The 13,127-nt window shown below is 37.7% G+C and overlaps 1 protein-coding gene across 1 annotated transcript; it reads right to left on the bottom strand.

Moving 5' to 3' along the window:
• Positions 1-1,625: 1,625 nt before the first annotated feature.
• kcnj12a (potassium inwardly rectifying channel subfamily J member 12a) lies at positions 1,626-11,639 on the bottom strand. The gene is made up of 2 exons (XM_026200602.1): positions 10,971-11,639; positions 1,626-3,603 (listed from the first exon to the last, which is right to left on the bottom strand). The coding sequence occupies exon 2, from the start codon at positions 3,440-3,442 to the stop codon at positions 2,126-2,128; it is 1,317 nt and encodes a 438-aa protein (XP_026056387.1). The 5' UTR covers positions 3,443-3,603; positions 10,971-11,639; the 3' UTR covers positions 1,626-2,125.
• Between the last annotated feature and the right edge of the window lie 1,488 nt (positions 11,640-13,127).

Below are 13,127 nucleotides of genomic sequence, written 5' to 3'. Positions count from 1 at the left end.
TGAAGTAAAGATCATGTTCCATGAAGATAGTTTGTAGATTTCCTACTGTAAATATATCAAAACTTTTCTCAATATTTCTTTTTCAATATTTCAATTTTATGCACCCTCAGATTCCAGATTTTCAAAGAGTTGTATCTCGGCCAAATATTGTCAGAGCCTAATAAACCATACATCAATGGAAAGCTTATTTATTTATTATCCTCTGATGTATAAATCTTATGACTGGTTTTGTGGTCAAGTGTCACAAATGCTTCAAGTGAGGTTTTTGTCGCAATAATAGAAAAGAGAGAGTGAAATGCAGATTGTACTTAACACTCAGACAGACAGTGTGCATAGATCAGTGAATATTTTACACTATCATTCTCAGTCTTAACATTTCAAATTAGTTACTGTAGGTGTGTAATTTTCTTGTATGTTTATAGAAATGCAAAAATGTTGGCATTCTTGAATCCCGTTCTGTTCAGGAAAAGTTCAGCAGAAATATGAAATACATTAAGACGGAGGTAAATGTTTTAAAGTACGTCCTTTGAAGGGAAGTTTCTGGATCCACACAGAGTTTTCTATCAGGCATTTCTGTCAGAGCCTCAGGGAAAATAGATGTAAGTATCTAAATAACACGATTTTACCCATTGACTTCTCTGAAGATCTGCTGCTATATTCGGTTACGTGGTGCAAACTGATAATGTCTAAATTATATATCTATCTACCTAAATATATAAATATCTGTTTGCTGTAAATATATCTATATAACATATGCAAGAGAATGTTGTCATCATTTTAGGAGTGATTGCCGTTTAACCATCTCCTTGTGCGTCTCACATGAGGCATTGTGCTCAGCTGCACAAAAAAATACACACACACACACACACACACACATTCACACTCAGGTGCTCACATTGTTCACATGGTCTGTCTAGTTAGTGCAGTTGTAAAGGGGAATTTATCATGTCTCACTGATCAATGTGTGTGTAGACCTCCAGGGATAGTGTGACATTGCTTGTCATTTGTGCTCGGATTGAATGCAAAAATAAAAATATTAATTTAATTCTTTGTATAGGTAGCATTGCCTTTGCTTTTCTCTCACTAGAAATTAATACCGCACACAAAACCATGTATCTATGCAGAAATATTTACACATTAAAGGAATAGTGCACCCAATATTTTTTTCATTGTTTTGTCATTGTCTTCATGCCCTCATGTTGTTTCAAACGTGTATGCTTTTATTAATTTATTGTGGAATGCAAATTTTAAATATTTTTATGTAAAATACGATTTTTTACATTTACAAACAAAATATAATAAAACACTTTTATATTATACATTGTGCTGTCAAACGATTAATTGCATCCAAAATAAAAGTTTTTGTTTACATAATATATGTTCGTGTACTGTATACTAAATCCACACACATGCATGTATATATTCTGAAAATATTTACATTTATTTACATGCATACAGTATATGTATATCCATATAATTTATATTATTTCTAAATATATTCAATAGATAAATTCAACTTATTTTTTTAATGCATGTATGTGTATTTTTATATACATAATAAATATAAATACACACACATTATGTAAACAAAAACTTTTGTTTTGGATGTGATTAATCGTGATTAATGGTTTCACAGCACTAATATATACTATGGAAGTGTATAATTTTTTTATAAATAGATAATTGTTTCTTTACTTTTACAATATGCACTTTTACAATTATATTAATTTTTGAGATCTTTCCTTTTTGTTCCACAGAAGAAAGAAAGTCATACCATTTCGGAACGACACAAGGGCGAGTAAGTGACGACAGATTGTTCGATTTTGGGTGAACTATCTCTTTAAGAATGAAGAGTTTAACATCTAAACTATTTTCATGAAACAAAATGAGGAAAAGATTCAAGTTTTCCATGCAGGATAAAAAAGATTCCTACTGCCCTTCTTTTTCTCGAATCTTCTTACGAAGCGTCTCTCCAGCTTTCACACATTCACCCATTTGTTTTTTTCGCTCATTCATGCGCTCACTCTCTCCGTTTGGCACTTTGCATTGTTCTGCATTGTAGAAGCTCCAGTATCTCCAGGAATGCGACACAAAATTTGAGTATCAAAAAGTTCGTACTAAAGGTTCATATCTCCGACTCCCTGCGGTATGACCTTTGCTCTGTGCAGCGAGGGTTCTGCAGTCGTTCGAATTCATGTCGAGGGGTTCTCTCTGGGCTGAGGCTCATTGCTCGCTCTGGCTTTATCCCTTCTGGAACGTCGTCCTCTTCCTCTTCGTGGTTCAGGATCGCCAGCTCGTTCTCGTAGCAGAAGGTGTTAGCGCTGGGCACCACCAGGTACTTGTTTTCCATCATGTCCTTGGCACTGCAGTGCGGTGTGGACGGCACCTCGTACGTCTTGTGGAAGTGTGAGTAGTCAACCTTGTATTGGTTCTTTTCCTCGAACAACACCGGCTCGAATCGATGGCCCCAGAGGATCTCGCTAGCCAAGTAGGAGCTTCGCGCCTGCGCCGTCATCGCCGTGGCCTCCACCATTCCCTCCAAGATGACCACGATCTCAAAATCCGCTGTTTCTAGGTCCTGCTTGCTGATGCCGAACAAAGGGCTCTCTTGGTCGATTTGATGCAGGATGGTGATTGGCGAGACTAGGAAGATGCGATCAAGTCCTTTGTCGAATCCAACGTTAATGTCCAGCTGGTCGAGGGGGATGTACTCGCCTTCGGTCGTAACCCTCGGCTTGATAAGCTGCGCTCGGACATGTGCCTCAACAATGTGGCTCTTTCGCAAGTTCCCCACCCGCCACATCAAGCACAGTTTTCCGTCACGCATGGCAATGATGGCGTTATGCGAGAACAGCAGAGTCTGTGCTCGCTTCTTGGGACGTGCCATTTTGGCCATGATTGCCCCAATCATGAAGCAGTCGATGATGCTGCCCACGATGGACTGGAAGACCACGAGAAACACTGCGAGAGGACACTCTTCCGTCACGCAGCGGAAACCATAACCGATGGTTGTTTGCGTCTCGATGGAGAACAGGAATGCTGCAATGAAGCCGTTTACTTGCAGCACGCATGGCGTGAAGTTGTCGTCCCCTGCCGGGTTGTCCAAGTCACCGTGAAGAAGCGCAATGACCCAAAATGCCAACCCGAACGCTAACCAAGAAATCACGAAGACTAGCGTGAAAACAAGTAGCATGTAGCGCCAGCGGATGTCCACACAAGTGGTGAATATGTCCGCCAGGTACCGCAGGGACTTCTCGTTCATGTTGGTGAACTGCACATTGCATTGTCCATTTTTCTTTACAAAGCGGTTTCGACATTTCCGCCGAGTATGGATCTTGCCATTGCCGTATCCATTCATCCCTCCACCGTGCATGGTCGTCAAGCGCAGACCATCCTCCTCCGTCGACACGATGCTGTAGCGACCGATCCGACCCACGCTCATTCTCTTTAGCACTCCTTGGCCTTCCTATCTTTGCGATCTGGTGTTTCCTCTCTTTTGGAGCGGTTTAGTAGTAGTACGAGTCCAGGGTGGTGGGTGGTTCAGTTGTAGTGTTGTTGGGACAAGTCCAATCCCAAGTAGAAGCCCTTCGGTTTCCTCAGACCCTTGAGAAATGAAACACATCATTAGTGCTGCATGTTTGTATCAGTTCATAAAGCTAAAAATAAGAATGGTGCCGTTTGAGAGAGATGCTGCACATATAAACATTCATATATCAAAGTAATTGTTTCAGCAGATATTATTTTAAGTAATTTGCTGCATTTATAATTATAAAAAAGGTGTTAAAAGTATTTGTTAGAGCATTTATAGGTGGTTTCTAGGGAAGTGCCATGTGGTTGCTAGGCATTACCAGGGCATTCTGAGTGTTTGCTAGAGTGTTCTGAAATGTATGTTAGGATGTTGCCAGGTGGTTGTGACCATATTCTAAATGTTTTCTAGGGCATTGATGGTTTCTAGGGTGTCTTGAATCTTTGGTAGAGTGTTTGCTAGGGTGTTCAGAGTTTTTTACTAGGGCGCTGCCAGGTGTTGCTAAGGGCATTTTATGTGTTTGCTCTTATGTGTTGTCAGTGTTTACTACAGCATTGCTGGGGGTTCTGATGGTTTGTTGGGACATTGCTAGGCTTTTTTGGGTGTTTTTTTTTAGGGTGTTGCTATGTGGCTGCTAGGCTTTCTGTGTGTTTTCTAGTATGTTGCCAGGGGTTGCTACAGTGTTCTGAATGTTTGTTCGGGTGTTGCTACAGTAGGTAGTTGCTAGTTGTTAGGGTGTTGCAAGGTGGTTGCTAGTTGTTAGGTTGTTGCTACAGTAAGTGGTTGCTAGTTGTTAGGGTGTTGCAAGGTGGTTGCTAGTTGTTAGGGTGTTGCAAGGTGGTTGCTAGTTGTTAGGTTGTTGCTACAGTAGGTGGTTGCTAGTTGTTAGGGTGTTGCAAGGTGGTTGCTAGTTGTTAGGTTGTTGCTACAGTAGGTGGTTGCTAGTTGTTAGGTTGTTGCTACAGTAGATGATTGCTAGTTGTTAGGGTGTTACAAGGTGGTTGCTAGTTGTTAGGTTGTTGCTACAGTAGGTGGTTGCCAGCGGTTAGGGTGTTGCTAGGTAGTTGCTAGTTGTTAGGGTGTTGCAAGGTGTTGCGAAGCTTTCAGTGTTTTTTCTAGGATGTTGCTGCGGTGTTCTGAATGTTTGTTAATGTGTTGCTAGGTGGTCAATAGTTGTTAGGGTTTTGCTAGGAGATAGCTGGATGTTAGGGTGCTTCTAGGTGGTTTTTAGGCTTTGTGGGTGCTTTCTAGGATGTTGCTGTGGTGTTCTTAATGTTTGTTAGGGTGTTGCTAGGTAGTTGATAGTTGTTAGGGTGTTGTTAGGTAGTTACTAGTTGTTAGGGTGTTGCTAGGTAGTTGATAGTTGTTAGGTAGTTACTAGTTGTTAGGGTGTTGCAATGGTGTTGCTAAGCTTTCTGTGTGTTTTCTTGGATGTTGCTGCGTTGTTCTGAATGTTTGTTAGTGTGTTGCTAAGAGGTTGATGGATGTTAGGGTGTTTCTAGATGGTTTCCAGTCTTTGTGGGTGTTCTCTAGGATGTTGTTATAATGTTCTGAGTGTTTGTTAGAGTGTTGCTAATTGGTTGCTAGGCTTTCTATGTGTTTTCTATGATGTTGCTGTGGTGTTCTGAATGTTTGTTAGGGTGTTACTAGATAGTTGCTAGTTGTTAAGGTGTTGCTAGGTGGATGCTAAGCTTTCTTAGGACGTTGTTTTTTAGGATGTTACTGCGGTGTGCTGAATGTTTGGGTGTTCCTACTGTAGGTGGTCGCTAAGATTTCTGGATGTTTTATAGGATGTTGCTAAGTGGTTGTCACAGTGTTCATTTTTTTGGGGTGTTGCTAGGTGGTTGCTAGGGTGCTCTGTATGTTTGCAAGATGCTAGGCTATGGATGGAAGTTCTATTTTTTTCTGCATTGTAAAAAATATAAGTATTTACAACCAAAACTTCTCTTACATTCTCTGCCATTTTGATTATTTTCATTTTTGTTTTCTTTGAGTTTGTTGCAGGTCTTTTTAGGATTGCTTTCTTTGTAAAGAATACTACCTTAGAATGTAAGTGAAAGGAGATCTTTGACATCAAAATTGCTTCTATGATGCCTTAAAATGCTTTATGTGAAGGCAGCTCACTAGGGTTTATAGCTAAAACGTGCCATATGGAATTTATTTTCTTACATTAGTTTCACCTGGTTTTCAGATGGTGTGTGTTTTATCTTCATACAAAAACTGATCATGAAGAGTGATAGAGGCTGTTTTGTTTTTGGCTCATTTTAAGGAAACAATCAGATTCTCTGTCTGACATTAGCTTGTCGTTGCACAGAACTTTGTATGATAGCAGTGTGTACAGGTCAAGGCGGGACACAGGTTTCATTTCAGGTTTCTCATGTATGTGTTTTTGTTCTCAGCTTGTGCATTATTGATGAGAGCTCTGTTTTAAAGCTGCTTAACACAACAGATATGTTCTGGCTATCAAATCACACACACATAACCGCAGATGTCCCTCAGGAGACCCAACTCCTACCCTTTGAAATATTTGCACCAAAGTAAAAATGACGTAAAAGGGGTGTTAACTTTTTGGGAATTTGTGCTTGTGCCCCGTGTGTGTTTGAGAGTGTTTGGCACACGCGCTTGAGTTTTAAACACATCATTCAGACACTCAGGAGACCTTTGTCTGCATGAGGCATTGGCCATGGGTGCCATCCCACAATCCTCTAGAGATGCTAAGTGGGTTGAAGAGGGGGAGGGCCATGAGTTGGCTGGGGATAGACAGAAAATTAACATAAGACGTGGAATAAATGAAGGTTATGAAGCAAAAAGTAGGGAAGAGAGACAGAGCTGATGTACGACAAAGACCAAGAAGGGAGGAAACCCCGTGGCCTGAAATCTAAATATACACAGTCCGCTCTCAGAGAGGTTTGGTGCTTTATTTGTCTGGCCTCTTTCTGCGAACCATACAGAGTCGTCATTACTGTCACAGTTACACTACCGCTGGCTTTTCTTCACTTATTCTTCAGATTAATACCTGTTCTTCTGGAGAACACTCGATTTATTTGAGTAAATTATTACTTATAATTTGCATGACAGATTACTGAAAAATCTTGATAGAAGTCCTTCAAACTAAAGTCTTAATTTTAACTTCATGTAGCTTAGTCATTTTCATTATTTGTTTTCTTAGATTAACTTATTTATTTTATTGCAGAATGCAGAATTTCAAATTTGTAAGTTTGAGTTTTATCTAATATTTGTATTTCAGTTTATTTCAGCTTCATTTCAATAAAAAAAGGATTTTTCATATTTTTTATGAAAAATATCACGACTAATTAAAACTCATATGCCAATTTAATATTCAGTATTACATTTTGCTCACCATTTGCCTATGTGTTGTTTTAAAATGAGATATATATGAGAATATTACCCTAAAGATATTTTTATATATATTTTCTTTATCTTTTCTTAAGAAACTGTTCTTCAGTGTTATTTTTGGTATTATTTATAGTATTTAATATTTTGCATTTTTATATTTTATATTTTCATTTTAATTTTAGTTTGTTTAGTAATTATTTTGTGTGCTTGTCATTTTATTAGTTTACCTGGGTGTTGCAATTCTGTTTTCTAGATAAAAGATTACAGAGATTGTGTTTATTGGGTCTATACTGTGGTTAACTTGAAGAGAATGCACTTTTTGTTATTTTTCAGTTTCCTCCCTTTTCACAATTTTCAGGACAGGGTCTGTTTGTTGGATGTGATACTTGATAACATCATTACATAATTACAGCGGCTGAAGCGTCTCTATGCTGTCTGCAGGTAGAAGGCAGAAGGGTTACAATTAGTGGCTGAACAACATGATACCTGATCTGTACACACACTCACTCATGCATTCATACACACACAGAAACACTGCAGTATTGCCTGTATCTGAGCTCTCGGTGTCTCACATCATTTCAGTGGCAGCATTGTCAGGGCTTTTACCACAGCTGTCTCAGATAACAGAGATAGAAACAGAAAGCCTGTGAACGCTTTAGAACAAATTCCTGCAACAGAATTAAATGCAAATAAATGACACAGAATAAAACCTTAATTTCAATGCAATATAATGCAAATGCTTGTAATGTGTTGCATGTGATTTCTACGTAATGTAATTTTTATTCAAGTTAAAAATGCATAAAATTACACCAAAGGTGAACTAGGGTTAAAATAGCTCTAACGTGAATGAATGCATGAACAAGAGGCGTTCTTTTAGCAGAAGGTTCCAAACTGGATGTAAGTTGTGACGTACAGTGGTGTGTTGCTGATTTTTGGGCTACGGTGCACCCTCAGGAGGTAGTTGACTTGTGAGGGAACAGTGAGTTCTAGGTTGTAGCAGCAGATTTGACCGGAGAATGTCATGATGTCTGTCCGTGAACCCAAGTGGAACAGAATATGGGTCACGGTTATGACAGAGGTGGTGTTTTATGGGAAAGTTGCAAATTTGAACTCAATCTCAAATGAACTGTTGTTGCATGAAAGTAAAGATAACTGAAGTTTACAATGTTTGCTATTAGCTTTCTGTATTCACTGAAGTAATGCTCAATGTTACACTGCAAAAAAAACCTTGAACCTCACTAAAATAGAAACCTATAGAATTTACCACTTGCAATTAGTTTGTTCGGGTAGATTTCATCCCGCGTTGAGAAAGACTTCCTAAATTTAACAGATAAAGAAGTCTACATTTCTCAAACTAATATTTATAAAAAGCAAGTATTATGTACATTTGATTGCATGTTTAAAATAACTCTTTTGCCTGTCATAAATATACCCGAAATAACTATTTATACCTGATTTAACCCTTAAAAGTCCCTCAAAAAGTTCTTTAGGTAAATTTAGCAATATTAAATAATATTTTTGACTTGAATAAAATCACTTAACTTAGGTTTAGGGCTTTCCCCCAAAAACATAAAAAATAAAAAAAAATAAAAAATTACAACGTTTACTTTTCTGATGCAGCCCTATGCAAAGCATGCTGGGAACTCAATTTAATGCTACAAAAAAGTAAACTTACATATTTAAGTTAAATTAATTAAACCAGCAGTAAAATCATTTTTATAGTGTACAATAGTTTACTCAAACTGCGTTTTAATTTTTATTTTTGTGACATTAATGTACACTGAACAATTGTGTAGAAATTTAGATTTTTTTTTTTTTTTACAGTTATGTCAAGTCCATAAAAAAATATTTAATATGATTGAAAAGACTAGACTACGTAAGGTCAACAGTGTGGTGTAACGCTGTAATGTTGACAGTGTTTCTAGTCACGACTGATAAAATCGACGGTTTGTCACTCTCAAATTCTTGCTGCCAGCTCTTAATCAGGTTACTGTGTGGTCAATGAATTATTGAATCATTTGCAGGATTGAATTGCTTTTTTATCATCATCTGACTCTGCAGAACCTTCGAGACGGCAGGTGAGATTCTGTTCAGAAACTGTAGATGAGATGCAGTACTCTTAGATCAGAATTACAGACATTTTCTAAAGCAAACGTTGACCTTGCATGTGTTGATTTGGTTTGACAGTGAACTCACCAGAACAGTATTTGACTTCATTTAAATGTGACAGTATTCTTGTAACATCTTTTGACATCTTAACACAGCAGTTCTATGATATGAAGCATATGATGATTAATGACTCCATGCGCGCTGCTTGCGGCCTAGTTTTCCGCAGTGTTTGACGCTGAGCTTTTTGTCACATTACCTGCTGTTTTCTGCAGTGTCTTCCTGTGCCAAGAAGTTCAGCAATATTGGTAACACTTTGATTTACTGATTGCATGAAAAAAAAAAAAAATTGCATTATGCAATGTTTGACAGATCATTAAATAACGTACATTCAAACGTCATAGAACTCAATTAAATTATACTCAGCAATTCAAACTTAATATTCCAGCCTGTATTGTTAAAAATCTTTTTCATGCATTTTCATATTAAAACGTAAACTTTTTTTATTCGATTTTATACAAAATACATAATTGTTGCATACAATTATTATTGGAAATGTCACTTATACTGTATGCATCTTATACTGTATACTGTAGTATTATAAAAAATATTATCAAAAGTGCAACTCTACTATTTTATTATTCTATTGTTAGCATTTTTGTAATTATGCACAGACAAAAAAACTAACTGATACCAGTTAATGGACAGATACTAGATATTTGCATGCCCCAATAGCACAAAAAAAAAAAATTAGATAAAGTAAAGCCTGTGGTCGGATTGTGTCCATGTGAAAGTGATCAGAGATGCATTTCTACACGTTTGCATGAATTATTCATATGCATATGTGGATTGAATGTGTTCTGTATTTGTTTACATTGTTTTGTTGGTCTGACAGTGATGACTCTTTAGCATTTAAACCTTTGTAGATCACTAAAATAGCAGATGAGTTTGCGCAGTCCAGCACCACCAGGGGTCAGGGGAGCTCTGACCTCTCCAGCAAGATGACCAGGACTGTCACGCACTCTATCTCACACACACACACACACACTTTCATCTGCACAGTGTTTCTACATCTGAAGTAGTTCCTGAACAGAAGTGTGTGTGAGAGCGGGACTCTGGAGACAAAATTGTCCTCAGAAGTGAGCAAAATCGGACAAAACTTCCCTTTGGGGACACTTCAGGACGTCCTCATTTTCAGAAAATGATTCATAAGTAAATGCAGAAAGTTTTAGCATTTTGGTTTGTCTGGAGTCTGTGTATTACGTGCTTGTTTCGTATGTGTTATGTTATGATGGACTTCACTTTTGGCATCTCTAAATGTCAGGGAGATAATAAAGGTGGGACTCGTTGGAGATAAAGACGTGTGAAAGTTTACAGCTTCATTGAGTTCATTCTTGCACTACAGAATGGCAGTACGGCTCATTTTTACTTACAGCACGCTCTGAAAAGCACTTAGTATGCATAACTTTCTGCTCAATATCAGGTCATCATAATCAGGTCAGTTAACGATGTTCTTATGAAGACTGATTATTCCCAGCACACATTAAAACATTTATGCACTTGCAGTTAAAATAACTCACTCTCAACTCTCAACTCGGGGAGTTAAAATAATGTAAATATTGTATATGATTTAAAATATTGTCTTTTTATTGAATAATTATACAATTTCATTTTAAAAAAATGTTTTAATCTGATTATTTCATACCGAGTCCCTATGTTTATTGTTTCTAAAATAATTTTTAGTTTCATACTTCTGTTTAGACCCGCCGTATTCACAGACCCCAGCTGTTATGCAGGCATCACGATTAACCCTTTACAAACTTTCTCGATTTATTTTTAGAGCGTTGTCTTAATTTGCATTGACAGCAATGATGTAATATGTAATAACTGTGCATATAACTAAGATTCTAGCAGTGAAAGGATCATATTAAACAGTAACACGTTTGAAAACAGTAGTAAAGTTTAGAGAGATGTTGCTTACCTTGCTTTTTGTAAGGGGTCCTCGCCCTCTGAAAGTGTGTGTGTGTGTGTGCACAAAGACAAGGCAAGTGTGCTGTGGCGTTGTGGTGCGTTATCCAAACTGGAGCATTTGATGAGCGCTTGTGCAGCTCGTGATGGGGATCCAGAGCTCTGCCATCTCGACCTCACACACACACATTGTCCATCTCACATTCATATCCTACGTTCCACCTGTTTTTTCATTCTTCCCCTTGTAAAAGCATGTATATTCCAGATCAGAGGAGGAGAAACGGCCCCAAACGCTCCGAGAGTCTCTCTAGTGAACGGACAGTGAGTTCAGACTCAATCAGAGCATCAGTGAGCTCATGATGGACAGAAAGTCATGAAGAAACTCTTGAGTTTGGAGTCGTGCGTGTCCTCCTGCTTCTCTCCTCCACTCCACTGTCCTCTTTTCTTTCTCTACACACTCAGATCTTTTTTTCTTCCCAATACGAGCGAGGGATATTCTCTCATGCACCTGCTGGCTTCATCTTCATCTGCCATCAGATCTATCAGTGCTGCACTTTTCTCATCTCTCTCCATCCCTCTGGCTCTCTCTCACCCCTCCCGCTCTTTTTCTCCCTCCCACGGCACAAGTGTTCCAGCGTTGTGTCACTTGATGCTCTGCTGTGGTCATATAGACACACACACACACACAAACACACACACACACACACACACACACACACACAGAGGCTCACTAACTTTCTCCATCTTCCTGTATGAAGAGCTTTTTTATTTGCTTGTGTGTGTGAATGCTGTTTCAGTGAGTGCCTGATCTTCTCCAGCAGCACTCGTGACAATTTTATGATATTTGAGCACATTTCATTACCAAATCCTCATCACTGTAATGCATCTGGGGGTTTGACTTTCAAGTCTTTTAGGAATCCGTCTTAAATTCTTGTTAGATTTGTACAACAAATATTATCATAAATCATGAATATTTTACAATTGATTTTTTTTTTCATTTTAAATTTTTACTGTATCGTGGTAAAGAGTATTATAGTAAATAAATACATTTTCAGCATAAATTAAAATCAGAACATCAAATTATCACAAGTTATAAATGTTTTACAATTTAAATATTTCACTGCATTACAGTAACAAGTATTATAGTACATTTTTATTTATAAAAAGCATAAATTAGCAGTAGCAGTAAACAAATTCATTATCAAATTCATTTTCATGATGTACTGTATATATATTTTACAATTTAAATATAATTTTTACTGCATCATAGTAAAGAGTATTATAGTGCAATAATTGCATTTAATTTTAATATCAGCATAAATTAAAGGCAGCACAACAAATACTTTCACAATTTATAAACATGCAACAATTTAAATAATACATAATTTTTTGGATTACAATAATGCAATCAGATTTCATGTGCTTAAATGCAATGCAAAAAAATATGAATGGGTTTGATTTTCTTAATGCAAAGTATAAATGTTTAGTGAAGGGTGCATTCATGAAGTATTGTGTAATAAATTGATCTGTGATCTTCTGCTCTGTTAAATATGTCTGAATCACTCCCACTGAACTTTAGCACACTTGATCACAATGCTAGTTCTAATTATAAGCATTAGCAATGGTGATGCTTTTCTTCCAGTTTTGCCACTGCTTGCATTCCCTCTGTCTGTTTCTGAAGTATTTGCCACAACAGTTTTTGTGAAACTAAATTTAATCTTAGCTCAGAATCTTCAATAACAACCAAACATCAGCACTTCTGTTTTTACCCACGAAACTGTGAAGATGTCAGATTTCATTAAAACTGTTGTGTGTGTGTGTGTGTGTGTGTCCGGCGGGCAGGTTCTGAACACTTGAAGTCTCCATGGTGATTGGCATACCATCAGCGCTTTGAAGCATTTTTAGGTGTTTCCTGGAGAGAGTCAGGGTCTCCATGGTGATCTAGAGCTCAGCATCACGCTTTCCAAAAATGAAACGGACAGAGAAAGGGAAGATGGATGGAACATGAAGTACTGGAGGGGTAAACACACACACACACACACACACCTGTTGAAGCGCTGTCTCACACTGTTGCTGTCATTAATGTCATGTGCAGCAGTCAGTTGGGAGATTCTCTATAATGCTAAAAAAAAATGCATTAGATAACACCTAACAAGTGATGTGTACTCAA

Source organism: Carassius auratus, chromosome 24, assembly GCF_003368295.1.
Source record: "Carassius auratus strain Wakin chromosome 24, ASM336829v1, whole genome shotgun sequence".
Lineage (NCBI taxonomy): Eukaryota > Metazoa > Chordata > Actinopteri > Cypriniformes > Cyprinidae > Carassius > Carassius auratus.
The sequence above is the reverse complement of the archived record's forward strand: the minus strand, read 5'-3'. Positions and strand labels throughout refer to the sequence as shown.

Coding starts and splice junctions, on each gene's coding strand:
- kcnj12a (XM_026200602.1), bottom strand. CDS start 3,442: ATGAGCGTGGGTCGGATCGGTCGCTACAGCATCGTGTCGACGGAGGAG.